Source organism: Solanum verrucosum, unplaced genomic scaffold (genome assembly GCF_900185275.1).
Source record: "Solanum verrucosum unplaced genomic scaffold, falcon-dt-bn FXZP01000194.1, whole genome shotgun sequence".
Lineage (NCBI taxonomy): Eukaryota > Viridiplantae > Streptophyta > Magnoliopsida > Solanales > Solanaceae > Solanum > Solanum verrucosum.
The window spans coordinates 2955123-2968564 of NW_026020416.1; the positions used below are offsets into that span (position 1 = coordinate 2955123).

Genomic DNA, 13442 nt, shown 5'->3' on the forward strand with positions numbered 1-13442 from the left:
AGTTATTAGAGGCTTTTTGAGGAATCTTTTCCATTTCAATTGTTAATTTCAAGACTTGAGTTGCCTTTTTTGGCTAGTTGAATGTTTTTTATAAATATTCTGAGTTATTTACTTTGAGACTTTTTGAGAAACCTTTACTTTTGAGTTCATACACTATTGAGTAAGTCTTCCGGTGAGTACTGAGTCAGGTCTACGGTTCGATTAGGGACCAGTAATAATTCTCGAGTGTCGGCCACGTCCAGGGTGTAGGCTCGGGGTGTGACATTAAAATTTTAAACTTCTTTTCCAACACCAACTATAGTGAAGCAATTCTTATCCTCAAAAAGATCGTTTGTATCCCTTTTCTACCAACTAACAAATACTCAACTAGTTTTGATCAATATTAGGTACATAAAGAACATCTGAAATGGCCTTATTACCTGAACTTGTTTTGATGACAATAGTTTCTTTTCCTTCAACAAAAATTTGATCACCATTTACAATCCTAACTTTGGATATTTTAATAAGCTTTATTTCTTTAAACAAACTCTTGTCATAAGTCATGTGGTTAGTCCAATCACTATCAATCAGCCAAAAATTTGTCGAAACCTTACTTGAGTTACATGTTGCAACAAAACGATGGTCTTCTTCTTTATTAGCAACACGTACATCTACTTCATGGTTCTCAAATTTATTTTTTCAAATCATTGTTTCATGGCCAAGTTGATTGCACTTGCTACACTACATGTTTGGCATTTTCCAACATTTGTATGGTGGATGACCCATTTTTCCACAACGCTCACGAGGTGGGTAATTTTTGAAATTTTTACCCCTATTTTGAGCTTTATGGTTGGCTGCTAAGGCTCCTTCAACAATACCAACTTACCTCGTAAGTCTTCTTTGTTTCTGTTCCTAAAAAGAATTTAACAATTCCATCAAGTTATACATACTTCATATCTTTGGTATTGTAACAAGAATTTTTTTCAACAATTCTTGAATCTTTAAATTCAATGCCTAGTAACTTTACCTTGTTATAAGAGAGAGCAAAAGACGCTAGGCACTCTTATTTAAACCTTTCTAATCTCTCTTAGCTCCCGACCAAATCCATGTTCTAGTTCTTATTCACAGGAAATGCTTCCTTTACTGGAACAGATAATGGAAATGCTGAAGTTTGAGCTTGTTTTTTCATGTTTTCTCTGCCTTGCCCACTCCACCTTATTTGCTAGAGGGAACTATTCAAAGCAATCTGTTTGAATATTCTTTGACTTTCTCAGAGTCTTTCATTCTCTGCAACTTGAACTCCCTTATTAAATTCAATACTTGTATTTCCCAAGTTCTTTCATCTCCAATATATTCTTTCTTTAGATAATCCCAAATTTCTTTTGGTGATGTGAGAGACATAATTCTTATGAAAATAGTTATTGAAACAATAGCAAACAAAATTTCCTTCACCTTAGACTTCGTAATTTTCTTTTCCTTGTGACTCTTAATTTGAGCTATGGTGAAATTATTTGGCAACGGATTAATTTCATAATCCTCTTTCAAATCTTTCCAAAGATCAAGAGCCTCTAAGTATGTTTCCATTCTTACAACCCGTAATTGATAATTTTCACCATGAAAAATACATGGTGCCATTTGTGAAAAACTATTTTCAAATTCATCTCTTCACTCGGGTCCCTTGAGAAAATGGTTCTAGATACCAATTGTTGGTTTTAGAAAAGAATTTACACGGAAAGAATAAAAATATTGAAAGAATGAAAAACAAGAAAGAGAACTTATAAAATGAAGTTGAAATTTAAACATATTTTACGACAGTCTAAGAATACAATTTATAATAAAAGTATTAACTTCTAAACCTAAAAATAAGCAAAAAGATATATTGAAAATACCACTCCTAAAGTCTATAAAATACAACTTATTCAAAATTCAAATAGAATTCAACTCCTAATTAAAAGTGCTAACTAGTTGACTAGGTTTATCTTAATAAAATTACTTGCAGTAATAATTTAACAATCCTAAAAAATAGAAGAGCTTCAGCACTGTTGTTTCCTTCCGGTAGCGCTACACTACAATGTGTATCTTTGCATTTCACATTTTACCAACTCACATCCTGCCTGACATGAAGCAACAATGGAGGAGAAAATCCTCCTCTGTAAATCTTTGAAATCCACTGCAAGCTTTACATCCCAACTTGTGGTCTCCCTGACATGTTAAAGTACATTTTGGTTAGGCCAATGCAATTCATCTCTCTAAAGTGATGTGTTGTCTGTTACCTGTTATCCAATTCAGGATCTCCTAGCCCATCCCGCATCTCTTCGAACATAGAACAAAGGTCCCTAAGTATTTCGAGTTCAATTTCCAAGTTCTTTGGTGTCTGTACAGATTGATATATGTATTTCAGGTGAAGTAAATCATATAGCTAATTAGGTAAGTGGAAAAAAAGTTGATAAAATTAAGAAAGTATGCAATATGTATAAGGGTTATGGGGTAAAGAAAAGCCGTGACAGAGAATTAATATGGGATTACAAGAGTCATTGACTGCAAGGAAGGATTCCGAGATCTACGCATACGATCCAGTAAAGGCGGTGGTAACCCATAATGGAAGATGCCGTGATTCTTTGAGAACCAGGTTCCACGGACCATATGGGAGGTCCAATCAGGTGTAGGGTCTGTGTCTGCACAATCTTCATTACTTGCAACATCAATATCTGCCAGGAAAACATGCCCTTGTTCAAATAATAATTACAGGAGTGCCCATGAATGGTATTTAGGTGTAAAGCGATCTTGACATAGAGGAAATTACCTAGCGGAATCACATCATAGTAGTTATCTAGTTGTGGTAGAAAACCATAGAAGGTCAGTAGATGAGAACTAGAGAAGCTCCCGTAGCCAAGAAAACATTGTTGTCCTGCATTACACGACCTTGACAAAGGAAATTTTATAGAATTTGTCGTGGAATCAACTTTCCCATAGTGCATTATGTGTGGACAAGTCTGAAGAAAAGAGAAGTGAGCATAACCAGAAAGATGTCAAAATTTGTATGTGAAGAACCTGATATATAAAATTTCTGTACTATACTCCACCTAAAATACTCAGAACACAACAAATATTCCAATTTATGATATTTAAACTTTGGAGACACAGATGGCACGTTACAAGAGCTCAAGTCAGCAAGTATAACTCCAGCTCCAGGCACATCAAACAATTTCACAATATTACAGTTCCCTGTTACCAACAATATAAAGCACATGAAGGGAAAGAAAATATACTATAGGGAAGAATAAACTTACCGAATGATTAAGAAAACCTGCAATTGGAATCAAGCAGGTTCTCAGTTTTCCATCAGTAAACATAATTTTCATGCTATTGGAGTACCAAAGTTCACAAGCCCATAAGAATTGCTCCCATCTGTACTGCTCCGGAGGAAATACATCTGGGTGATCATTGCATAGGGATGGAAATAATTCATCATATTGTGCACGCAAGTGCTGCAGGAATATTATTCAAGTCATGCTGGGAAATGGGACAAATAGTAAATGAGAGACGAGTTCAGAAATAAAGCATTAAAAAGTGTAAACAAGCCAACTTGCTTTGCCCCAGCGGCCCAGCCTGTCACATATTCTAATGACATTTGAAAAAGTACGGGAAATTAAAAGGAAACACTGATGGCAAACCAAATATAGACAAAAGAACAACTTACTACACTATTACCAACTGAAGGAATATGATATAAAATTTAGTTGATCGAGTGATATACGAAGGAATAACAGTTCTGAAACAAAATGAAGAATCTCAAATGTAATTATTCTTTTGCCACCATACTGCTTGTAGACATGTACCAATTAATAAGCATTAACCATCAAAATATGACTCCATCTTGAATGAAAAAAGAGCTTTGTATTGAGACTGGCTTGGTTGAACAACCTTGTTAACATGTTATCAGTCATATTAGCAACAAGAAAACATGGCTCTTTTTTTTCTACCGAACAAGTTTATGCAGTTTTGGAGAGTTTCCCTGTTCTATGAACATACTAGCCTAAATCAAATTGGATCAAAGACTGGAACCTCTTTTGCTTGGACAATCTCTTCTAGCAGCAAGGTTCCATCTAAAGCCATTATAGCCTCCATTCCAAAACTCAAACCTGTATAGTATAAAACAACCAAAAGGATGTCATATAAGGCATAAAACTGAACCATGATAGAAACCTGAAGAAATAGTAATAGAGGAGCAAGTACAATAAACTGAATAGGGCTTCAAATAAGTACAATGATCTATGTAAGTACACAAGAATGTGGAGTAATTTCCTTGTCATGTATTCCACAATGTGGTAGGTACATAAACATTTACTGCTATGCTATTAAGGAAATAATCAAAAGAGAAATTCTATCCATCTCTAAAGATGGGTTGCTTGATTATCACATACAAGTTCCATCTGATCAATTTCACCAAATTTTAGTTTTCCCAGCAACTGTTTGATCCAAACTAGTTCACCAGTTGCTGCCGCCATTACTCGACATTCTGATTCTGCACTAGATCGAGCAACCACACTCTGTTTCTTACTCTTCCACAACACCAAATTACCTCCTACTAAAACACAATATCCGGATGTCGAACGTCTATCAGAGGGTGATCCTGCCCAATCAGCGTCTGTATATCCAGTGATATGCTCATGGCCTTGATCCTCATAGAGTAGTCCTTTACCGGGAGCTGATTTTATATATCGTAGGGTACGAACAACTGCATCCCAATGACTATCACAAGGGGAAGTCATAAATTGACTTACAACACTCACAGGAAAAGAGATGTTAGGTCTAGTTACTGTGAGATAATTCAACTTTCCAACGAGCCGTTTACACCTTTCAGGATTACTAAGTGGCTCCCCCTGTCCTAGAAGGAGTTAAACATTCAGATCCATAGGGTGACCTAAATAACCACACTTTTTCTAAAAAAACAGATTTTGAAAATATTGAGCAAAACTTTGAGCCCTAGAGGCTCTAATACCATGTAACTTAACAAAAATGCGGAGTAATTTCCTTGTCATCTATTCAACAATGTGATAGGTACATATACATTCATGTTATGCTAATTAACGAAATAACCAAAAAAGAGAGTTTATCAATCCCTAAGGATATGTTATGCCATGTACATTATAAAGAAGAGTGTCCACATGCATTCTTTTAACAATATACAGACCATATTGTTGTATGTCAAACTCGTGAACAATTTTCTTTCTTTCTATCGGGTGGGTAAAAATATACGGGGGAAGGAGCAACAAGTTTACTTTATATAACAAAAGAAGGTTGGTAATTTATACAACCAGAAGGTCGCATGCCATTCTCAAACCAACTGCGCACCTGAGACACCCGCATACATAAAACATAAACATATGCACACATGTAAATTGTCCACTTATGGATCAACAGGCTAAGGTCGATAACTACTCAGTGCTCACAAGATAGGGACAAGTATAGAGGAAGGCCCAACTCCATATTAGATGGACTTACAAACCGACAATACTTTATTTAATTAGAGTGAAAACATTGTTGCAAGAGACAAACCTGTATTAAATACCTCTGGCAGCGTATCAAAGTACAATTTAAATTTGGAATCAGGGTTGTGCTTCTCCTTCATGCTCCACAACAGTACCATTGTTTCTGCTGACATGCCCTCGACCCTTTCCAAAATGGAATACTGTCACATAATGAAAAGTTTGTTAGCTACTCTTATAAGACTGTCAGTGGTAGGGTGTAAATACCTATACACTCTTCTCAGCTTTTCATGCCGATAAAGCATGAGAATTTGCAGTTGAGAGGTTTCATAAAATAAGTTGAACTATTGTAGATTTTAAAAATTAGGTTTGGATTTTTCAGATTGGATTTCATATATATCATTTCTCCCAATTAAAGATGGACATAAAGTTATTTCATAAGTCTAATATGCTCAGGGTTCCCTACTCTATAAACAGGACCCTTCGTACTTTTCTTTGACACATTTGATGAATATTTTTTTATTAGTTGTTCTACTTCTTCCTCTTATTTTTGCTGTTCTCTTTCTATTCTTCTCCCTTTTCCCTCTCCCTTCTAGTGTTACATCAGTCTTGGCACTTACTAAGAATCTTGTAATTATTGTAGTATCCTGTAATTATGTGATTGATTATATTTTACTTTCTTAGGACATGTACACTTTGCTATTTAAACCTCAATCGCTTGAGGGAATAATCAAGAAGCGTTGTCTCTCAATATATTCTTCCTTGTTTCATCTCTCACATGGTAACTGAGCTTTCGTGAGTTACTAGTTATTGTGCATTTACAGTGATATCAAGAAGAATATAAATAGTCATTATGCAATTATTCTTTCTTTCCAGCAATTGTCTCGTCCTACTTCAATTTTGTGGATGTTGTGGGTGTTGAGCATCAACCAACATATGAGTTGGACTCAGCACATCTTGGTGAGAAAACCCATAAATGGGCAACCCTATCGAAGTTGTCATGCGGCAGGAAAAACCCCAACTTTTTTGGCTAGATTTGTCCACGGGCCTGCGTATGCAAGTAATTCTAAAGACTTTCCAGTGAGGTTCCTTATTCTGTAGCGCTCGCCTCTTCATCCGAGCTAGTCCATCCAATTTTTGTTACAATCCATCCACCAAAACCCTAGTCTAAGAGGGACAGTTCAGTTATCCGGTGGAGTTGAAGATGAGGGCATCCAATTAATAATAGCAAGATGTGAGAACTGCGTCGCCCCAAACCGCAGCAGAAAATAAGATTGAATTAGAAGAGTGTGTGAAGTCTCAATGAGTTACCTGTTCTTCCTCTCTAGTATCCCATTTATTGAGGGGATTACGGGCAAGATGTTTGATGAATAATTCCTTGGTGAAAGGCATTATCACTATGAAAGGCAAGCATAGAGACACCAAATTGATTTTGTATTTTAGCACAAGTACTCTTAAATAAAGAAACAGCTCAGAACAATCTTTTATTAATAAATTCTAAGTACATCTTGACTAATCATCAATGAAACTAACATAATAATAATATTCTAAGGTTGACCTGACTCTACTAGGACCCCAAATATCATAGTGGACTAAGAAAAAAATTAACTCTCCACGACTCTCAGAACTACGTGGAAAGTTAGTGCCAGTCTGTTTCCCAAGTTGTACACGACTCACAATCTACATGGACAGATTAGACAAACTAGGTTCCATCTTCTGTAAGCTTGAACAAACTTGAATGTCCTACTCGTTTCTGAATTAAATTGGGAGGATCTATAGCAAGACAAGCTTTGGAGGAATCGGGAGTGGTAAGGTAGTTGATTCATATTCTATGCCAATCATCTGTCCCAAAATGCAGTCCTGTTTAACAAAAGAATCATCAAAAAATATTATGGTACAATTTAGGGCACGAGTCAAATGACTGGCCTGATGCAAGATTAAAAGACAACTAGGGACATTTTGCTTAGACCTCATTGGCTAAACTCTAAAGTAACAGCGGAAAGAGACTGAATAATCAATATTTGACAAAAGTGATTTATCACCAAAAACATGATCAGAAGCGTCCCAGTCCACAACCCACAAACCAAGGGTGTTAGACTGTGCGATGGAGGCTACTTGTGGAGATGCATTCTTACTTGCTCCTTATTGAAGGAACTCATTATATTCTTCTTTAGATGAATAAACTCGTTGGTTACATGTAGTTTAGTTTTAGCAACATTAGCATTCTTGGGTGGTGGACCATGCAGAATATAACATACTTCACAAGTGTGTCTAAAACCTATTACAACAACTACACTTAGGTCGAGACCTTCTAAAATGATCTCCTCCTTGTTTATTCTTCATTGACCATGGAGCTCGATTTTCTGGTCTCCCAAGGGTTTTGAAGTAACCATAGGACTTGATTCCAACTCCCGTGTTTTTTTGGAATTCAATGCATCAACTCCGAGAGACATGGCTGGATTGAAGGGAGTTCTCAGCAAATAATGCAAAGAGAGATTTGAAACATTGCTGGAAAACACAGTTTACCACAAAAATAGATTTGATTGTGCCAAACCCAAGTCTAGCAATCGGAATCTAGTGCAAACCCGTAGCATGTGCTCAAAAGAGCTAGGCAGCCTCAATTGAAGAGGAACAAATTGGAACAATATCAACCAAAAAAAAAAAAGGAATCCCAAAGTCTTTGTTCTGGCGAAAAAAACACTGTTCGGACGACTATTTCCATAAACAAATTTGTGGATTATGGTCGGAAACAGTAGGTGACCACAAGGGAAGAAAAAATCCCGCCAGACTAGATCTACGGAACCTTTTTACAATCACCCCGGCAAGTGGGGAAACATGGAAGGTTTATACCGGATGATGTACTTTGGATTTGGTCGCGGTGAGATGCTGGCCCTGATAGTGTAATTCGATTTTGCACAACACCTATTGAAACCAGAATCGGGTCGTCTGACAGTGCCGGAATAATCTTTAGTCACAAAACAAAATGCAAGGTGATGATATTTTGTGATGGCTTTGATATCATATGAGAAATAAACAAGAAAAATATTATTGAAGGGTGTATCTATCTACACAGCCATTTACAAGATACTAAAATTCGCCCTCAGTTGGTGCACATAATAGCTGGTCCAAATTAAGTCATAGGAAACCAAGAAGGCATTAATTTATTTATTTTCAAATCTACCCTTGCTCCTATCAATGATCTATACAATTTTGTAAAACATCTATCAACAGTTATTACTCATTGTTAAGAGAGATAAATGTGTAATATGGCCAACACCTATAATTAATGCTATTGAATGTTTTTCTTGATCGGTGTGTCAAACCCTAAGACAATATCTAAAATATACCAAAGGAGATAATGTATACACTAATATAGTGGTATATTTTTCTCTCTTTGTGTTTAGTGGTTCCTTTGGGTTTTTTTATCAACAGCATAGCAAAAGGGTCCTTTTTTTTTAGGGAAAGAAGGAAAAAATTTGTGGACCATCCTATAAACTAATATAAACCTGATACCAAGTGGAATAATAGGTGGGTTAGGTTCCCACTTGTAGCAGTGTCTCATATGACCTTAATACTCTCTCCAAATTTCAAATTGCAATACATTTGAAAGCGATAATTGAGAGATTAAGCCTCTATATTGTGTCCTCTTCTTAAATGTTGTAGAAGAGGGTTCTTTAACTTTAGAGGATTGCCCTTATTTATAGAGGGTTATGTGTATTCCTATTTCCGAGGAGTCATAAAAAGTGCATTAGTCTGTAATTAATAAGAATTTGAACTTTAGTATTGTTCGAATCATTAAGATATTCTAGGGATATCCTAGAATATCTACAACATTCTAGCAAAGGACTTTTTTTTGGTAATATTTGTACATGTTAAGAATCTTTGTATATCCCTGTAATTAAGATGTTAAAGCATGTAAAATCCTGTACTTACAACAAATATATCTTTATTTTGAAATATTTAACAATATTCCTGGATGTAAATATAGATCATCTTATTAATACCATTTGAAAACACTGTACAATTCCAAAGAGCATGAAGAGTAACAGAGCCAAATATTCCTAAAATCCTTACTCTCTTCTTCTCCTGCCTATAATATCCAGAATGACTTTCTACAAAAAAGCCAAGGCGGAAGTGCCTAGTTTTGACGGGGAAACTTGGCCACATAGTTCTGTTCATTGAAAGTGCCTAGCTTTGAGGGGGAAACTTGACATATTGTTCTGTTACTTGATTGGATAGATATCTTTTTTGAGAAAGGTAACATTACTTCTATATATCCACAGGTATACTACATCAAAGTGTAGTCCACCTCCAAAAAGTTTTACTTACATCATTCCTAGGATCTTCTAATTACAACCAGTCAAGATTTGGATAGATATCTTAGAAGATCACTTTGATTGGTATGACAAGCTCAATATCCTTTTTTGCTAAAGTAAAGCTAGTTGGATTCGAGTTGATTGCTGAGTGGTATGAAAATCTGATATCATGATTTGAACTTATCTTGAACAGATGTCGACCAAGAAATTCCTTTAAAAAAGCTACTGCCCCTACTGTTGGTCCTTATTCCATCCATCTCAATGAGCTTGGGATAAAATACATATTTGATGGATTCACCAAATTATATGGCCATTAGTTTTGCGTATCATTCTCTAGTAGCTCTGCACGTATCTTAAAGCCTACACCTCCTCAGATTCTAGTATGTTGATTAATGCAATCATAGTTTCTCAACTAGTGGCTTGTTTAGGTACCCATAGCAGTCGAGTTCTCTTCCACCAGAAGACAATGGTGCAGCTTTAAGTGATTTGGGAGAATATAGAGTAGGAAATGAAGAAGGTAAAATTTTGAAATCTCGTCAGATTTAAGAATATTTTATTTTTTCATCTTTACCTTTTAGATTTTGTATTATGTTCAAATCATTGTACATTATATTTTTATCCTCATTATTATTAAAATCACCATCTTAGTTTGATTTATCATAATTTTTAATTTAGCCCCTTTTTAGAAGTGGTGATGCGTTCACCACCTCACACAGACCTCGACTAATTCAGTGGGTAGCTGGTCCCCTCCCCCCCTCCCACACACAAGCACATGCTCCTGAAGTATTCCTGCCCATACATGTTGTGAGAGAATCTTTAATTTTATCCTTATCTTTTCATTAAAGACAAAGTTCTAACAGTCTCCAAAATGTACATGGTTTTCTACTCTATAGATATATCCCACTCTTCTTTGTTTTGACACACTTAGTACTTTATCATTGATCTCTTGTACTCTTATCTTTCTCTGATGGTTCTCTTATTTCCTCACTACTATTCTCAGTTTCTCCCTTCTCGTCTCTAGTGCTGTATAAATTTCCCAATACTACCCAAAATCTTCGAAAAATCATTATTGCACAGAAGAAAGCATCTTAACTGGTACCACAGGGCAAAATTTTGAACTCAAAGCAAATGGAGAAGTGCCTTCAAAGTATCAAGTTGAGAGTCAGTGTGTGGAGACAAGGTTCCTACAAGACTACTAGAATTGAAGTGTTGACTCCAAATGGACTTGCAAGTCAATTCTCCCATCCAATCTCATTTTAGGTTATGCTCTATTCCTGAAAATTAGACATTGTACTTTACAAAATTATGACGACTTCATTTAAAGGCGCTTCAATCAGCTATAGTTTAAAATTGATAAGTGTCAAGCATGCAAAAGCCAAAACAGTGAAATCTAATTGTAAAAGGAGAAAAAACATAACTGATTCAATCAACAAATGCCCATAACATTGACAAAGTATACCATGTCATATTCATGTACAAGATCATCTGAAATGACAATGGATAAAGGGATCTCCAAGGCAATGTCTCCAATTCTCATATCTTGTCTTGCAACGGCTCCCCTTCCAGCTCCTTCAAAGTCTGCATCACAAGATACACAAATGTGCAAGGAAATCAAAATAGTATTTCTACCTTATTCAATCAATAAGTTAGCCATTGAAGGAGCTTACTAATACAGTTTGTAAGTGAAATAATGTCCGGAAATGAACATAGAAAGTGTCAGATTAACCAGTGAAAATTTTCTCCTGCACTGGAGGTAATTGTCCAACTATCTAGTAAGACTAGGACGCTAAATTGCTGAAACGGTACCAGTTTATAAGGCTGCATACGGCTGAAACAATGGGAAAAGTGTGATGGTAAAGTTGTTGTGCTATAGCTGAAGGATGGTGAGAACTTGGGCAATCAACAAAAGAGAATAAGAAAAGAAATTCACTATGTCATTGGCATTGGAAAAGAAACTGCAACTTCAAGAGGAAGATGATGAGTATTATTCCAGGAATCTCACCATAAAATTTCCCTAACGATAAACACCAAAGGTAAGACCGCATCATAAAGCATTATAGAAGCACAGACTTAATACATACTTCCCCCCTTGACGTGCATTTTTTCCCATTGGCACTCACACACCTTAACAGGTTGGCTTCCCTTTACACACCTTAACTTGAAATTCCATTCTAAGTTGCTCGGACTCGCGTGCGGGTGTCCAATACGGGGGCGGATCTAGAGGTCAGATCCTTCATGATCTAATTTTTAAGATACTGGGATATGGATCCATGTACGGATACGGGTGGGGGGATTTGCCTAAAAATAATTAAAATATCTAAAAAATAGTTAATAGAGTTATAAATCCTAGATAATGAGATATTATGTGGAAAACTTGAGGAGAATCCTGGAAGGAGATTAAAAGAAGAAGAGTGACAAAAATTTCTATATAAAAGATATTCCATTTCCTTCAATTTCACCTTAGCTTTTGTATTGGTTATAGAAACCATTAAAATTGTCCAGACTTTCCCCATCGATTTTGGTCAAAGAACCCAAAATCCGTTGACCAAATCGTACATGGATCCCACACCCACACCCATGTCGTGTCGTCATGGGTGCGGCACCAAAAGTGAAGAGTCCGAGCAACTTAGCCGTAGCTAGTACCCCAGCGTTTCACCTTGGACCATGCTGGAAGAACATGTTTGCCTCACTCCGCCTTGAAGTTTCATTCGTTCCAATCCTTTTTTCTTGCAAAATTCCACAAAACCGTACTCTTCAAGATAAATTGACACACACAGGACCTAGGACCTGTACCACCTTTCCACCCATTTTTCAGCAAGTAACAAACCATCCTCTGAAACAAAAAATACCACATCTAATTCACCATGTAAACCATCCATACTTGCCACCAAGCACAGCCATCATTTCCACCCAATGCCATTCAAGCAAAAAATCACCTTCAATATAAAAGTCCATACACATTTAAAACAAATTCACAAAGTTACCAGGGGAAAAAGCTCGCCAGTATTATCCATCTTTTGACACCTTCACTAAAAATTCTTCACTGGCCCACTCTTTTTAACAAACATACAGCAGGCATTCGATCCTAAACAAGCAGCAAACAACAGATTTCACAGTTGAATTCACCATTTCTTTACACGGAGAGTACAAAAAGAATGACACTCGTCCAAAGTTACACTCACCTTTAACCACTGCAAGACCACAAATAACTGAAGCCAGAACAGCCGATATTTCCTTTCTTTAATAAAAGTGTAAACCCTATGTAATTCACCTTAGGTCTATAAAGGCCGAGCAGAAATTACTTATTATTTGAGAAGAACAAAGCCAAGTTATTGCAAAACTACGGGATTTCATTGTGTAAGGTAGTGCTTTAGTTTTTCACTAGAAGCTCAGCGTAGAGTTGATCAACAGGTTAAACCCAAAACGAGTTGATTGGCCGGTTACGCCACGCCCGTAATTGACCTGATCCCACCTCTCAATCCTCTACCATATTCCTTCACCATCTCACCATAGCTCAACCAAACAGAACAACAAACAATCCACAGAGAACATTTTAGCGACGATGGTAGGAAGAGCAGGTGAAGAAGTGAAGGAAAAACGGAGAATTTGTTTTTTCCTTATTAAAATGTTGGTGGTCTCCACGCCAGCTTTATTGCAC

The 13442-nt window shown here is 36.4% G+C and overlaps 1 protein-coding gene across 1 annotated transcript in view; it reads right to left on the reverse strand.

The window, feature by feature from the left end:
* Positions 1-2045: 2045 nt before the first annotated feature.
* The window catches only part of LOC125840911 (uncharacterized), a 31922-nt gene continuing 20525 nt past the window's right edge, over positions 2046-13442 (reverse strand). Inside the window, exons 5-12 of the mRNA XM_049519891.1 lie at positions 11244-11362; positions 5539-5671; positions 4045-4121; positions 3270-3467; positions 2783-2972; positions 2506-2687; positions 2253-2353; positions 2046-2181 (exon numbers count right to left, since the gene is read on the reverse strand). Coding sequence (XP_049375848.1) covers positions 2046-2181; positions 2253-2353; positions 2506-2687; positions 2783-2972; positions 3270-3467; positions 4045-4121; positions 5539-5671; positions 11244-11362 — 1136 coding nt within the window. The remainder of the gene's footprint in view (positions 2182-2252; positions 2354-2505; positions 2688-2782; positions 2973-3269; positions 3468-4044; positions 4122-5538; positions 5672-11243; positions 11363-13442) is intronic.